At 46.4% G+C, this 15125-nt stretch overlaps 1 protein-coding gene across 3 annotated transcripts; it reads right to left on the reverse strand.

Annotated features, from left to right (window-relative positions):
* Positions 1-272: 272 nt before the first annotated feature.
* On the reverse strand, positions 273-14444 carry btaf1 (BTAF1 RNA polymerase II, B-TFIID transcription factor-associated). Of its 3 annotated transcripts, XM_037973679.1 has the most exons (39): positions 14047-14444; positions 12836-12959; positions 12629-12743; positions 12216-12359; positions 11687-11886; positions 10672-10805; positions 10398-10527; positions 10256-10324; positions 10062-10151; positions 9897-9992; positions 9588-9764; positions 9252-9392; positions 9020-9144; positions 8823-8943; positions 8325-8429; positions 8103-8252; positions 7813-7955; positions 7542-7716; positions 7261-7464; positions 6239-6659; positions 5974-6158; positions 5736-5892; positions 5546-5655; positions 5257-5458; positions 4824-4972; positions 4509-4661; positions 4247-4368; positions 3894-4061; positions 3738-3815; positions 3533-3662; positions 3315-3456; positions 3097-3227; positions 2703-2825; positions 1860-2012; positions 1565-1776; positions 1330-1489; positions 1056-1255; positions 935-991; positions 273-898 (listed from the first exon to the last, which is right to left on the reverse strand). In XM_037973679.1, exons 1-39 carry the CDS (start codon positions 14058-14060, stop codon positions 802-804), a joined length of 5607 nt encoding a protein of 1868 aa, XP_037829607.1. In that variant the 5' UTR covers positions 14061-14444; the 3' UTR covers positions 273-801. The 3 variants fall into 3 exon arrangements, with proteins under 3 accessions (XP_037829607.1, XP_024866082.1, XP_017290585.1); XM_025010314.2 differs by lacking the exon at positions 935-991 and having other exon boundaries at positions 273-824; positions 1061-1255; XM_017435096.3 differs by lacking the exon at positions 935-991 and having other exon boundaries at positions 681-824; positions 1085-1255; positions 14047-14443.
* Between the last annotated feature and the right edge of the window lie 681 nt (positions 14445-15125).

Below are 15125 nucleotides of genomic sequence, written 5' to 3' on the forward strand. Positions count from 1 at the left end.
CAACAGCCGGCTAGCTGTCCAACAGCCGGCTAGCTGTCCAACTCCTGCAGGGACTGAGATCTTCGGATGATGAAATGTTTGACCACAGGAGAGGATCGAAGGAATTTGACTTTGAAGCGAACTGAAGGTGATGTTGACAGGAAGTAGTTTACACCACCTTAAACTGATTAATCAGTGTCCTTCGTCCCGAGTCCAACTAACCAAACTGTCTTCATTCCTCCACCACCATCTACTGGCATCACCATTCAAAGAACAACACAGAGAAGTTCTTCAAATGTTTGTAGAATTTATTACAATTCCACCATCATAAACAAAAAAAGCAGCAAATATGTACAATCTATAATTCTTTAAAATACTTGTGACAAGTTGAAGGTACCGGTTTCTGCGGGTTCTGTACAGGCAGCTCTCGAACCCTCGTCTGTCCGCTCCTGTGGGGGGGGGCAGCAGTCCGTTTAAGACTCGGTGACGGGAGGAGGTCCAGGAAGTGCAAAAAGGCAGCAGGCTGGAAAAGTAGCCTCTGCTGAACGAAGACTGGAGGAGTTTATCGCTTCTACAGGAAATTATGGGATGTCTGATAAAGTGAACATAGCTGTGCTGTAACAGAGTTCCTATTGTGGCTGTGTTTTCCTTATTGCTGCAAGCCGAGGCCCGGCCCGGTCCGACCTGGCCCGGCTCGGCCTCTAATGCAACGAGTGCATGAAGCTGTCCAGGTTGTACTCCGTGTCGTACTGCTGCTGGTCCCACAGCTCGCCCAGCCCGTCCAGAACCGACCTGATGGAGGCCTTCCCCGAGGCTGAAGGCTCACCTGCGTCCGCCTTCTCGCCCTGAAACGGGCAGGACGACAACAAAGTTCAGGACGACAACAAAGTTCAGGACGACAACAAAGTTCAGGACGACAACAAAGTTCAGGACGACAACAAAGTTCAGGACGACACGATGGTTCCACCTGCAGGACAGGAAGGAGCAGAGAGACCCCGAAACAAGACAGAGCCTCACCCTGTCACCGTCTCTCCCCCTCTCAGCCTCACCCTGTCACCGTCTCTCCCCCTCTCAGCCTCACCCTGTCACCGTCTCTCCCCCTCACCTTGTCGAGGGTGAAGAGGTTGAGCAGCTGGTCCGTGCCCATGCTCTGCAGGCTGGTGTTCTCCTGGTTGATGACGGTGTTGGCGATGCTCATCTTGAACTTCTGCAGCCCCATGATCTTCTCCTCCAGCGTGCCCTGCGTGATCAGCCTGTAGACGTTCACCACCCGTTTCTGCAGACGACACACCAACACTCATTTACATCCACCCTGCTCCGGATCCCAGAGCCTGGGTTCGACACCGGTACCTGTCCGATCCGATGAGCCCGATCCATCGCCTGCAGGTCCCTCATGGGGTTCCAGTCATGTTCTACAAACACCACAGTATCAGCACCGGTCAGGTTCAGACCCAAACCACCGACATGTGTGGTGAGCAGCAGCACGTCGATGGATGGATCGTTGTTAAACCTGAGGAGAAAACCAGGACCTCAGTCTTCTGCTCCTTAATCCTTGAACAGGTTTGAAAAGCGAAGCTCTCCTGACCTGGAGACGATGGCGTGGCGCTGGCCGGCCGGCACGCTGCCGTCCAGCCTCAGGTAGGTGATCGTCGGCAGTTTGGGCTTCAGCAGGTCGTGTTCTACGATATCCAGCATGCTCTTCAGCTGACAGAAAATCAGCACGCGGTGTTGGGCCACCACGGCCTCGGTGCCGCCGTCGGATCCTCCCCCGCCGCCCAGCCCGCAGTCCAGCAGCAGCTGGACCAGATCAGAACCACAGCAGCGTTACTGAGGAGCTCTGAAACAAACGTCTGTGCTGCGGCTGCCGCTGCGGCTGTTACCTGCTTTAAGGCGGAGAGTTTGGGCGCGTGCTGAATGTCCCGCAGGCCCGAGTTCTGAGCCGCCAGCTGCTCCGTGATGCGCCTGTACTCCGGGTGCTGCTGGGTCAGAACCAGGCTGGGGTGGTTACACAGCTTACGCAGGTACTGCAGCGCCTGGGAAATGGAGACACAACGTTCATTACAGCGTTAATCACACAGAAATAGTCAGAAATAAAAAAGAAAAAGGGTAAAAACAGCTTAAAGTGTCGGCTTTAAACAGATTTCCTGCTGCGTTTGTGCCTCCAGTTCACAGAAACAAAGTTTTAAAGGGTTAAAGAGAAAAATAAAGATTATAAGTTCTTCTGAAGGGGAAACTTTTTAAAACAATCCTGTTTTTGTTGCATCTTTGTGGACTTGAAATGCAGATGTTGTGATGACCACCTCCATGTTTAGCAGTTTTTCCTACATCTCTGATGTTTTATTCTGATTTTGGAAACTGAACTGTTTTTTTAACCCTTTAGCCGAGCTGAGTGTTCGTTGTTTGAACGTTTGCGCCACCTGCTGGTGCTGACAGGTACTTCACTGTTATTGGGCAGAGAAAAATAAATCTATATGCAGAGAATAAAATCAGCAAAATGTTTTTTTAATATTCAAAGTAGGGCTGTCATGTCTGATAATTTAAAGTTAATCTGTGAATAACCCCAGCAGCTGCTGATGGAAACGCCTGAGGAGGCAGAGAATGGCCTTCATCAGCGTTCATGTTTTAAAACCTGAAACAATTCGCTCAGTTTTTATAAGAAATAAATGGTTTTAAAGACATTACACATTTTAATGTTCAAGTAACAATCTGGATTTAAAGAGTACCTGGAAAACGTGACCTGTGGCCTTCAGTTTGGGCTTCTCCTCTTCATCACCAGAGGCCAAAGAGATGCTGTCCTCCACGTTGGCCTTGGCTCTGGACTTGGCAAAGTCCTCGTAAAGCAGAACCTGCGAACAGCGAGTCAGAACTCCATGTTACCGTTTAAAGAGTCACAGCTTGAAGTCGTGGAGCAGAAACTCGTGATGTGGGTCGTTCTCTGCAGCCTGAAGCTGCTGAATAATAATCACTTCTAAAGTGTTCTCCAGCAGATTAAATCAGACATTTCGGCCAGCTGACAGGTGAGGGCATGCCCGAGTACACAGAACTGGACAGTTTCTTAATAAAACGTCTGCACGACTGGCTAGTGTCCAACATGAGCAGCCCATGAGACAGACGCACCTGCAGAGGACTCAGGTTGCAGTAATAGTCCTGAATTATTTTGGGAGGAAGATCCTGGAGGACGTCCTCCTTCATCCTCCTCAGAAGGAAAGGTAAGACCTGTCGATGTAAGGCTTCCATGGCCAGGACTCCTAATGAGGAGGACAACTTATTATAATCACTAAACATCACGTTAACAGACCAGACGTTTTATTCAAAGGGACGGCGAGCCAACGTGCCTGCTTCCTGTTCTCGCGAGGAGCTCTTGGCGTCTCGGCTGGCCAGGATGGGTTTCCCGTAGCGAGCAGCGAACTGCCGCTCTGTTCCCAGGAAGCCCGGCATGAGGAAGTCGAACAGCGACCAGAGCTCCAGGACGTTGTTCTGAGGACAGGAAGAGGAAAACGTGAACGCTGCTGTCGAGTCAAATCTCCAGCAGCCGGTCGCTGCGAGCCCTCACCTGAATGGGTGTTCCTGATAAGATGACTCTGAAGTTAGCAGCTAACTGTTTTATGGCTTTGGAAAGTTTGGTTTTCCCATTCTTGATGATGTGACCCTCATCAAGAATACAGTAATTAAATTTGATGTTTCTGTGGGGAATAAAAACATAAAATGGTGAAACAGAACGGGGGTGGCTGCAGCGACACAAAGAGGAGGAGACTGACCTAAAAAAGTCGATGTCATTCCGAACAACATCATAGGAGGCGACTATAAGATTGTGTTTCTTCACCTGATGCTGCAACCTGAAGGAGGACACTTCATTCAGTGAGGGGGAATGAATCAGGCTCTGATTTATTTGCAACAAAGTGAGTAATCCGTACCGCATGCGTTCTGTGGGAGGACCCGTGTAATGCAGCGGGTTGAGGTACTCTTTGGTGCAGAACTTGGCCACTTCGTCCACCCAGTGGCCTGTGAGCGTGGGAGGACACACCACCAGGGAGGGCAGAGCGCTGCAGTCTGCTGCCTTCGTCTTGGCGTATTCCTGTGCCCTGAAATAAACGAACAGACGTCTTCAGAGAGAGAGCGGACGGTTTAAAGAAGCCGACTCGGACGCAGCCCTGCCTTATATTTGTCCTTTTATGTCAAACATAAAAGGACAAATTATAAGAACTGACAGAGGAAAGTTTCATTACACTGGGATTAAAACAACGATTAAAGGCCTTGTTGAAAGTACCTGAGGTAGTGATCTCCTGCCAGGATGCAGATGGACTGCAGCGTCTTCCCCAGACCCATGTCGTCACACAGGATTCCATGCAGCTTGTATTTATTCAGAAAGGCCAACCAGTTCACTCCATCCTGCAAAACCACAAGATGAGAAGATCTAATGAGAAGGAATCTACGTGAATAAAGATCAGAGCCAGAAAACGACTCCTTCAGTCAGAGGACCTCATCCGTTTAACTGGTTTGTGAACTTTTAGTCTAATAAACCGACAGACCTGCTGGTATTTCCTGAGCTCGGCTTTAATCGGCACAGGGATCTTGTAGTTCTCCAGCTTCCTGCCATCTAACAGCTGCTCCAGGAAGTGGCGCTCTCTGACTTTCTGCTCGATCAGGTCAGCAGACATGGCGGGTGGGTCAGGTATACCTGCCTGTTAAAAGGAAGAGAACTTCATGACACAACATAAAACATCAAAATGTAGAAGCAGAGAAAATAAAGTACGGTGGCAGAGCCTCCTCAGAAAGAGAAACTGTAGGACTCAGGGAGGACTTTCATCATCACAACATTCATGATGTCATGTCTGCTATATTACCTCTAGCGGCAGCAGGCGGATCAGAGTCGCGAAACACTGAGTGGCCATAAAACGGATGCTGTCACTGGGGTCGCTCATCCGGCCCAACACCGGAACCACCAGCAGCACGATGTACGGCACGATGTCCACATCCAGCTGCTCCATCACACCTGGAGACACGCTGGTCAAGGACAAAAGGCTGCAGAGACAGACGCCAACGCAAACACATTTTCCTTAAAACTAAGTTAAAAAAGTAGAAAAAGCTAAAAGCTAACACTGGCAAGACGGTAGCTAGAAAGAGCTGAAGACGACAAAAATACAGCCTGTAGGTTGAAGCAGATTCGGAAAGAGAACCGACTGAAATCAAAATCAATCTCTTACTCGATTTAATGCTGACTCAGTGTTGACACCCAACTCCACGTCAGTAGATCTTTTTGTTTTTCCTGAAGGATACAAGCTAAAGCCTCGATGGCGCCCTCCTGCTTGGTGCAGTCATCGATGGCAGCCAACCAGTGGAGGACGCACTCCAGGAAGCTGTTCATGGTCTCCAGCGTGGCGATCTTACTGAGCACACCGACGCAACGCGCCGCCATGTGTCGTACTGCAGTATACGGGTGCTGCAGGCAGGTGAACAGGTGAGGTAGGTGTTCCAGTAACTAGAGAAGGAAAAAACAGAACCTGTTCAATAATTTGCTGACTTTAAGTTGTCTTTAAAAGCAGAGCTTTGGCCCTTTTTGTCTTACCAGAGGTCTGAGTTCTGCAGCCATGGCTCCAGCTATGACTTCCAGAACTTGCAGAGAGTTGACCAGGTCCTGAGCTGCAGCATCGCCTCGTTCCAGCTGGGCCGACCGATCTGAAACAATCAGAGGAGAAACCGTGACTCCGAGCTCGACAGGTCCACGGTGCCTTTCAATAAAAACAAACAAAACATACCAATACACAGGTTTGCCATGGCCACCGTTCTCAAAGGTCCCACCGTGTTCTCCCAGAGGTACGGCAGACACTTGGTGAGGTTTGCACCGAAGTGCCTGGCAATGGTTGTCAGGGTGAACTCTGCTCCTCGCCGCTGAATCAGTAACGGCTTCTTCGTCTGGGAGGAGAAGAAAACACTGTTTGAAACCACCTGACATAAAGTTAATGAGGAGGAAAACTTTTCTTTAACTCTTGGTACCTCGTCATTATCGGTGCTTATGGTGCTTCCTGGAGGAAGCTCTGCTGTGGGGGTCTTTGGGGCTTTTGGGGCCGGACCTCTCTTGCTGGTGATGGCAAACGCAGCTTTTTGGTGTCGGTACAGGGTGATGATCCCGCGGGTTTTGTTGACCATGTGATGGATCCCATCTTTTTCCAGCCCAGCAACTTCAAATGAAAACAAAAGAAAATGAAAAACTTGAACTTTCACCCCGGTGTTGATGATGAGCTCACAGGAACATCCTGACCTTTGACAGTTTCCTGCGACGAGGGCACGGGGCAACCGGACAATGGCGTGACTGCGGGGTCCACGCAGGACGAGGCACAGAGGTTTTTGATGATCTTGGGGTTAGGGCACGGCGAGCGGCTGGCACACTGCTGCAGCAGCTTGGCGATAAACGAGGCGGCGTAGCTCTGGATCAGCATGTTCTCCTCCCGTTTGACGGCCTCCATCAGAGGCCGGACCACAGGGTTGAGTTTGTCAGGAAGCATCTGCAGGTTGATCACCGCACACGCTGCGAACAGGTGGACACGCTGATGCAGCTGCTGCCACTCCAAGTTGGTCTCCGTCACTGTAGCCTGAGCCTGCTGCCGTTTACTCTCCAGAGCCAGCCACTGCTTGGACTTCACGTTCAGGCCCGACGTCGTCTCCGTAAACATGCTGGTGACCTGGAGGAGAACAAGAAGGTGGATGTGTCGGACTTCTCCATGAGATTAATTATTAGCAAAGCTGTCAGTTCAGGAAACAAAGACGGAACCGACTCATAATAAGAGCAAGAAAATCTGTTTATTCAAGCTACAAAATAAAACCAAAACTAGTTTCTTAAACATTCACAAATGTATGATTTTAAAAGTCTTTTAACATTTAAAAATAAAATGGGCGTGGCCATTTTAAGTGGACCTTTGTGTAAAAGTTCTAAATTAACATCTTACCTGTTGTAGATGGCTTTCTGAACGACTGATAAGCTTTGACCCGTTCCTTTTGCAGGTGTGGTTTTGTATTTTTGTTATTTTAACAGTATTTTAACATGAAACCCTTCAGGGAAACCTAAAGGTTTATAAAATAGCGCCTGCATGAACCAAGACAAACACTCCACTCTGGTCTCGGCCTTTCTGTTAGTTTATTAATCCAGTCTGAATCCAATTATTTCTTCAAACTGAGGTCGTTCAAACAGCCATCTACAACAGGTAAGATATTTATAACTTCCACTCAGAATAAGTGGGCTGTCCTCAGTTAGGAGAAAATAATGCTGTATATAAATTATCTTACCAGTTCGCTGGCTTGGTCGATGGTGAAAACGCTGCAGTTGAGGCGGTCCTGAAGGTCCACGTGTGCCTCGGCGAGTAACGAGATGAGCTGCTTGCACTCGTTCTGCATGCGTGTGAAGGGAATAGCAATCTCATCGTAATACAGCTGCTCTGTCAGGATGGCCAGAAGCCGAGGCTGCACCATGGACGACACCATCTGGCAATCCTAAAAGGAATGAGAGAAACCCAATTCACGCCTGAGTCCGTTTTCCTCTGCTAGCAACATGTTCGGCTGAGCCTCACCTTCTGCAGCGCCGCCCACTCGCAGAGCACCAGTGCCACCGCTATCCGCTGCAGGGCCGACTTGGAGTTGAGGTGGAAGAGCAGCAGCTGACCCAACGACTCGGCCGGTCTGATCTCCTGAGACGCAGCGTTGAGCTGAGGGTCGCAGATACACCGACACAGAGCCCCCAGCAGCCTGCATTACAGAATCAGACAGAAGAAAAGCTTTTAAACATCTCAAATAAAACCACGTTGGGTAAGAAGTTCGTTTCTTCATGTTGTTCTAACTTACTTTGCAGCCATGAGTCGCGCCCGAACCACCACATAGTCCCGGGTCACGGGATCTTCTGTCACCGTCTCAGCACCGGCTATATACTCCTGAATCGTTTCCTTCACCTGATTGGTCCCTTGGCGTGCCTTAGTCCCGGCCTTATCCTGTCGTATCAACAATACTCAACTTACTTTAGGACTCAAAAAAAAAAAAAAAAAGAGGACAAAATGAGACGATGTGTCATCTTTTTTATAATATGTTTTTGCCCACGTCTGATTCTAAGCATACAGCTGTTCTTTAAAGAGGACAACCTTGGAGCGGGCCTTGACCTCCAGCAGCATGTTCAGGTCTATGGGAATGTGTGAGGCCTGCATCATGAGGCAGAGCCAGGCTCCCATCCACGGGCAGCTGGCTGCGACCACGTACTGCTGGGGCGCCTGAGACAGCAGCTCCATCCACACCTGCACACACAAACATTCACATCTTTAAACTCTGGCTGTGTTGGGAGGAGTGGTGGGGCTTCACCTACGGACCTTCTGCGTCAGTTCAAGGATTTCCTCGTTGCTTTCCAGGATGCAGGACTGGAAAATGTGCCGCAGCATATCTTGTAATATTGGGTTGATCCAAACTGCACAACTCTGAGAAAAAACAAACAAAAACAGCTTTAACAGCAACTCTAAACATTACAGCTAGTTTCCTTTCTAACAGCAGTAAGCAGATAAATAACTGTTGATACTGTGGATCAACTCATTCAGCTGTTTTATCTTTCAGCTTGTTCAGGACATTACAGCTGTGATTGTTGGTTTTCTAACATTGTTTAAATCATAAAAGGACATCAAATCCATGAAAGCCCTGTGCTCTCTGCTTTTAGCTACAGTTTAGCTGGTCTTTGTGGTTAAAAGCTCACACCTGCTAAGAGCCGTTTGCTGGTTTTAGCTTTTTGTTTTAACCGTTTTACCTTTAACAACAAATTTCTCCGGCCAAATTTCTCTGTCACAAACACCTGGTATGTTACCTGTGGTTGAGTTTACCTGCTCGGCCTTGGATAGCAGAGTGTACAGAGTCTCCAGCGCCGCCTTTCTAACCGATGAGATCGTGTGTCTTAAGAACGGCCAAACGCGAGGAACCAGGACTGTGAGTGACTGCTGCAAGCTGGAACGAGGAAGACGGGTGAATTAAACACACACACACACACGTATAACTGCTGCAGCGGCCCACAGACAGTTACCTGCACTGTCGGACCTGTGGGTAGGTCAGCAGCAGGGACAGCAAAGTCATGATGCTGTTGGTGGAGGCCGTCAGATCATCCAGGTCCAGAAGAGCATCCCATAATGTGTTGACGATGAATGGTACCTGTGGGACACCAAATTATACTGACTTTGCAAACAGGAAGAACAGCAGAGATCCAACTTCTCCGTTACACGGCTTGTTATGATGCAGAAGAGAATTTAATCTCTGACCTTATCGGGTAAAAGTTGCACCAACCCCTCCACCACTGGGATGAGGGCCGAAGCCGCCACCGCCCTGACATCATCATCCAGGTCCTGCAGGCCCTCAGTGATGGCAGGCAGGACTCGGGGCAGTAAAACAGAAATCAGGTCCTGAGACAACAACAGGCAGAGGATCAGCACACAAACACCCATCACCTTAGATTCGTGGCTAATCGAGGCAACTTCAAGTTCAGGTCAGTCACTTTTTACCTGCAGCAACTTTAATCTATGAATCTGCCCTGCTCTAAAACAATACACCCTAACAGCATCGAGCATCCTCTCATATAAACGTGAAACAGCTGGTACCTGACGGACGGCCAAGGCGTACTTGATCCCCAGCAGGCCTCCATGACGGACCTCCCACTGGTCCTCTTTCAGCAGCTTCAGCAGGACGTCGACCGTCATGAAGACACCGTTCTCGTTCATGTGACGAAGAGCCACACCGAGAGTCTGAGCACACGTCTCCCTGACAGGAGCCACCACCTGGCAGACCACACCAACACAACAAACACACAAACTGCAGCTGTAACACAGGTATAATCCATGGAGTCAGCTGTTTGCATCTGTAATGATTGATTTTTATGTGCCCTGTTCAGTTCCGGAGCAATAAAATACCTCATCTGATACGAAGTCTCCAAAGCGATCCAAAGCAAACACGCAGAGGAGACGGATGACCAGATCATCGATCCACCCCTGGTGCTGTCGCAGCATCTAAACCGAAAGGAAACCATGAAGGTCTGCACGCCATAAATACAGCCATCTTTAAAAACATGACCGGACCTGCTCTGCAGTGCTTCCAACCACTTTCCCTCCTGCAGCGCCGTGAGACTTGAGGATTTCTCTAAGACCCGTGCCGGCACCATGACGGACCTGCGAACGTGACACCGATCTTTCCAGTCTTTAAATTAACTAACATTCAAACATAGTTGTTATTTTTTGTTTAAAGGGATTCAAAGTAAGAATCCGGGTTTTACCTCCCATGAAGGATTGAAGAGATCGTTGCAAAGTTCTTCACAGAAGTTCTCCAGAGGCCACTCGAGTGTCTAAGAATCACAGCAACAACATTAATCCTATAACTGAAACCAGAGGTATAAGAAGCTGTTTTATGGTCTTTACCTCCTCTAGAAGACTGGAATTATTCAGGACATTGTCAACTAAGACTTTATGTTCGGTGGCTGGCTGGTCGATGACCACGTTGGTTGTTTTTCTTCGTTTCTCCTCAGGTTCTCCTTCAAAACTGTCGTTGCTAAAAAGTTGAGAAAATTAAAGTCTTTATAAATCAGAACTACTGCAGTACAGGTTTATACGTGGAATAAAATCAGGACATTTTTCCTCATTGATTCTAATAAATGTGGCTGTAAACGAGGTATGAGCACGCAGATGATTTCACCTCTTCTCATTTGGATCCAAATCTCTGGACTTTTGTTTTGCCACCAGTTTAGCCATCCTCTTGGCTTTATTCTTCTGTCGGCTGCTCAAACAAGGCCGAAACTCCGAGTCTATCAGTTCAGCAGCTTGAATCGTCTGCAACCAAGAAGTCAGGATTACGATGGTTCAAAACATCACAGAAATATAAATCTGTACGTCAAACAGGTGACTTCATTCATATTTACTGTAGGTTTAGAAAAAGACAGATTTACTGCATCTCAACAAAGATTTAACAGAATAACTTTACGTGCATCTCCAAACAAAACACGCTTTGAAAATATAGAAATTAAGACTCAAAAACAGCAGAAATCTGTGAGACTGAAACTAAACTTTGTAACGTAAAGTTTATCTTTAGCAGAAGTTTGATGCAAAATAAAAACCAACAGAACTGAACATCTTATAACAGGAAAATACTAAATAAATAAAATGTGAGAGACTCAAAGTGCTGATGAGAAAAAATGATGTTTTATATCAGGGATATTTATTAAATCAACTAATGGCTTGCCACGGTAGTTTTCAAAGAGTCAATTAAATGACAGAAGTGCCTGCCGTACCTGCTCCTGTCGCCTCGCTCTGATCAGCAGAGCTTTTCCACGCAGCTGATTTAAATTAAACCTACAGGTTATTCTGAACCAAACATGATTGTTTGGTGTAAAGTTTTAAAACAGTACCTTTCTCTGCTTCTTTTCTGTCGTGGCTGAGAGTAAAATGAGTTAATTAAAGCGAGCGGTGATGACGTGTGACTGATGTGTTTGTTGGCGCTTCTCTACAAATACATGGACTGTTCCAGCCCTAGTGGACTATAAACACACCAAACTCCATCAGGTTTCACTTTAAAGCTAATTCAAAGCCACAGACACACCTTCATGCTACTTTTTGTTGAACTAGTTTGAAACAAACACAATAACTTGATCCAGGCAGCAAACATGTCTTTCAGGCCAAAGAACGAAGGTCCGAAAGCTGAAACAGACACTCACCACATGGTTTCGGGAGCTGCAGCCAGCTGTCGGTCTCATCTCCTGAGCTTTAAGCCCGCTGGCTTGGTAGGAATAATCCAAGTCTTCGTCGTCGAACAGCTCCTCCGTGTCCATCCCGATCGCAGCACCCATGTCCAGGCCGAGCTTCTTCTGGAGCAGCTTCCTCTGACGAGCGAGACGTTCCTTCGGGTCCATCTCACCTGAAAACACAGGGAAGGAAGTCAGGAGGAAACCGCTACAGTCGAGTGGGATTCTGGAGAGGAGGGGATGTAGATGGGAACAAAAAAAGTGTCTGAAATCACAAACAAGTGCAAGAACAGCATCATGATAGGCCTAAATGTCTCCTTAAACGCTGGACAGGAAATTACATCAGATCACAGGAAGGCAACTAAATATTTCACAAATAATCAACAGACAAGTTAAAAAAGAAAAGAAATGACCAAAGAAAAGAGAAGCAGCTTTCTTCACTCAAATTCCAATTAAATTTACAACAGAACGAGAAGCAGAAACTAAAGAAGCCGTTACGCACCGGTTTTCTCTTCTTGCAGCTCAAACTCGGCTCCAGCAGATCCGAGGAGCGACGCTCCGTGTTTGAGCAGGCGGGAGATGTCAAAGTGGTAAAAATTCAACCGGTCGCAGGACGAGTCCTCCGGAGACAAATCTGCACGAGATTCTGAAGGAAACAAAGATCAGAATCATTTAAAGCGTCTGTGCTGAAACGTCCCTGAAGGCCTTTAATTTAAAGCATTTTCCACATCAAGGATTCTTCTGAAGACCCAGAACTTTTACCTCCTTCAGTTAGAAACATTATCATACATGCTGAGAAACTACTGCTGCAAATCTGACAGAAAAATAATAATAATAATCTAATAATCAATAAACTAATAATCGTACATTCTGAAACGAGCTAAACGCGGGCTACAGTTTGACCCTGAATCCTACCATCTTTAGGCCCGGGAGCCGGGTTCCACTCGGGGATATTCTTCACGATGGCCTCCACGGCTTGACCCGCTGCGATCCGAGTGTCCCAGCTGGGACTCCTCAGGTAGGTCAGGACCTGACGACAACAAGGTGATTTCTGTCAGAAACTAATCTTTCTGTCGACTAACAGTCCAGATCTTTTAACCCCTTTAAACATCAGATACACACCTTTGATAAGAGGTTATTGAGCTCATGCGGGTGAAGTTTGACGACCTCTCCAAGCTGCTGGGCTGCTGCCTTCCTGGTTACCGGTGTTGTTCCCGTGTCCAGCAGGATAAACAGACGGTCGAGTCTGGAAACAAGTCAGCAAAACGAAAATAAAAACACTGATAACACCGGTCCTGATGCTTCCTCGGGCTACAAGGCTGGAAGAAAAGTTGACATGTTTCAGCTCCTTTTTGTGTCTTTAAATGAAATCAGAAGGTACAAAAGGAAGAGTTCACGTCACGCCAACGTTAAGGTGTCTTCGCTGGCTGTCCATGCACGCAGAAACTGCTTTTAATGTTTAAAATCATTCATGGTTTTTAAATTGTCCCTGAAGTCAGAACTAAAACCCTCAGTGAGACGTCCCACCTGTGGGACAGCTGTCCCACGGCTGAGACGCTGAGACATTTGATGTTTTTAAATTAAACTCATTCATCTGTTCAGTCTGACCTAAAGTTAAAACCTTAACTTACAAGTTTTAGCAAGTCTATTTTATGTTAGTTTAGCTTCTAATTTGACACCTAATTGAATTATGAATAATTCTAATTTTATTCAGTCTTAATTACTTGTTTATTTTACCTTTATGTTAGTTGTTTAATTGGCTGTAAAACACTGACAGCCCAAAGTATAAAAGGTGCTTTAAACTGTAAATATATTTGAAGACTGAAGGTATGTTTGTCTTCTAACATCCTAGAAGACATTTAAACAGAAGTGGAGGATTTGGATGCAGTTATCCATCTATAAAACCAGAAAACCTAATGGACTAAAAAACAAAAACAGACAGAAAGAGACAAATGTCGGTCAGTTTCACCATCAAGCCGGGCTGGAAATAACTCTGAGTGTTTAGTTTAACACTGAATATCATCTCAGCCCACTCCTGTCTTTATAAGACTGATAATCTGATCTTGTTGTTGAGCTAACAGAGGCAGAAACATGGCTTTCCCCACCAAACTTTCTAATAGTTGCCCGAAACCGAACTATATAAGACTCATTTATGACCCTCCATTAACAACAGATTAAAATCCAGCCAACTGCCTCCGTTTGGTAACTAATTACTCTGAAAGGTTAAGGAGGTTTAGCTCAGCGTTAGTCGGCCATCACCACGCTATTCTCGGCTAAACTGCAGCTAGCTTGTTAGCTTGTTAGCACCTCGGAGGACCGGGACTCTTCCTCACCTCGACACGGCCATGACTCCTCAACGTCCCACGGTCAACGCGCACTCAGTCACTTCATATATTTATTCCCATATATGACGGGAAAGGTAAAGGTACAGTCATTAGCCGGTTAGCAGGTAGCGCTAACTAGCTGCCGTCCAGCCGGTCCGACTCCGTCTCTACGAGGACATCCAGCTCTCAACCTCCGTCATGTCCGCAAAGTTGTCCCCCGCCGCCGCCTCCGTCCGCCGGTAACTGTCCCCGGAGACCAGGAAGCTGAGGCCCCGCTCACCCCTCGGAGCTGTCCGCGGATAAATACTTCAACCTGACGAGAAATAGAGACTTATTTCGTTGCTCGTTCGGAGAAACCCAGAAGACTGTTTTTATATGAGGAGCCATCTTGCATTTATTCCTTCCTCCATGGCAGGCGGAAGCTGATTGGCTACAAACCTCCGGGAGAACCAATCAGAAGGCGCGTTAAAAAAGGAAACGGAAAAAAAGAACTTTGTTTTTTTTCTTTAACTTATTTTACAAACCATTTATTGTGCATTGAAAGGAAATACATTTTATTTTAGAATAAAACAGAGAAAAGATATGAAATTAAATCAGCATAAATTACTGTAAGCACCATCAAGATGACAAACTGAATAAATGCTGAAGGAAATGTTACCAAATGAGAATCTGGTACTTCCTTTTGTTATAATAAAAGCTGACAAAATGCTGCACTCCTAATAAAACAGGCAGAGAGAAAGGTTGACTAGAAATTAAGGTTCAAACACACAGTTTAGTGTAAAAACTGCTGCAAAACAAGCCTGAAGCTTTAAATAAAAATAGCACATGTCTGTAAGTCTTTTTTAAATGGGTTAAAAAAAGGAAACCATTGTGTATTTTATAAAAGTGAAAAAGAATCCAATGAATTGTTGACATTTATTGGCATATTTGCTTCTAAAAACAAAGAATAAGACCAAATAACAAGAGATTTATTGTCTATAACCTTATTAGTAAAACTGAAAGTATGTGTTCCTGACTCCTGTTTTTAATTTGTTTTAAAAATAATAATATAGTATTCCTCTTTGTAGTAAATAAGAACATGCTTCCAT

This window comes from Kryptolebias marmoratus, linkage group LG22 (genome assembly GCF_001649575.2).
Source record: "Kryptolebias marmoratus isolate JLee-2015 linkage group LG22, ASM164957v2, whole genome shotgun sequence".
Classification (NCBI taxonomy): Eukaryota; Metazoa; Chordata; class Actinopteri; order Cyprinodontiformes; family Rivulidae; genus Kryptolebias; species Kryptolebias marmoratus.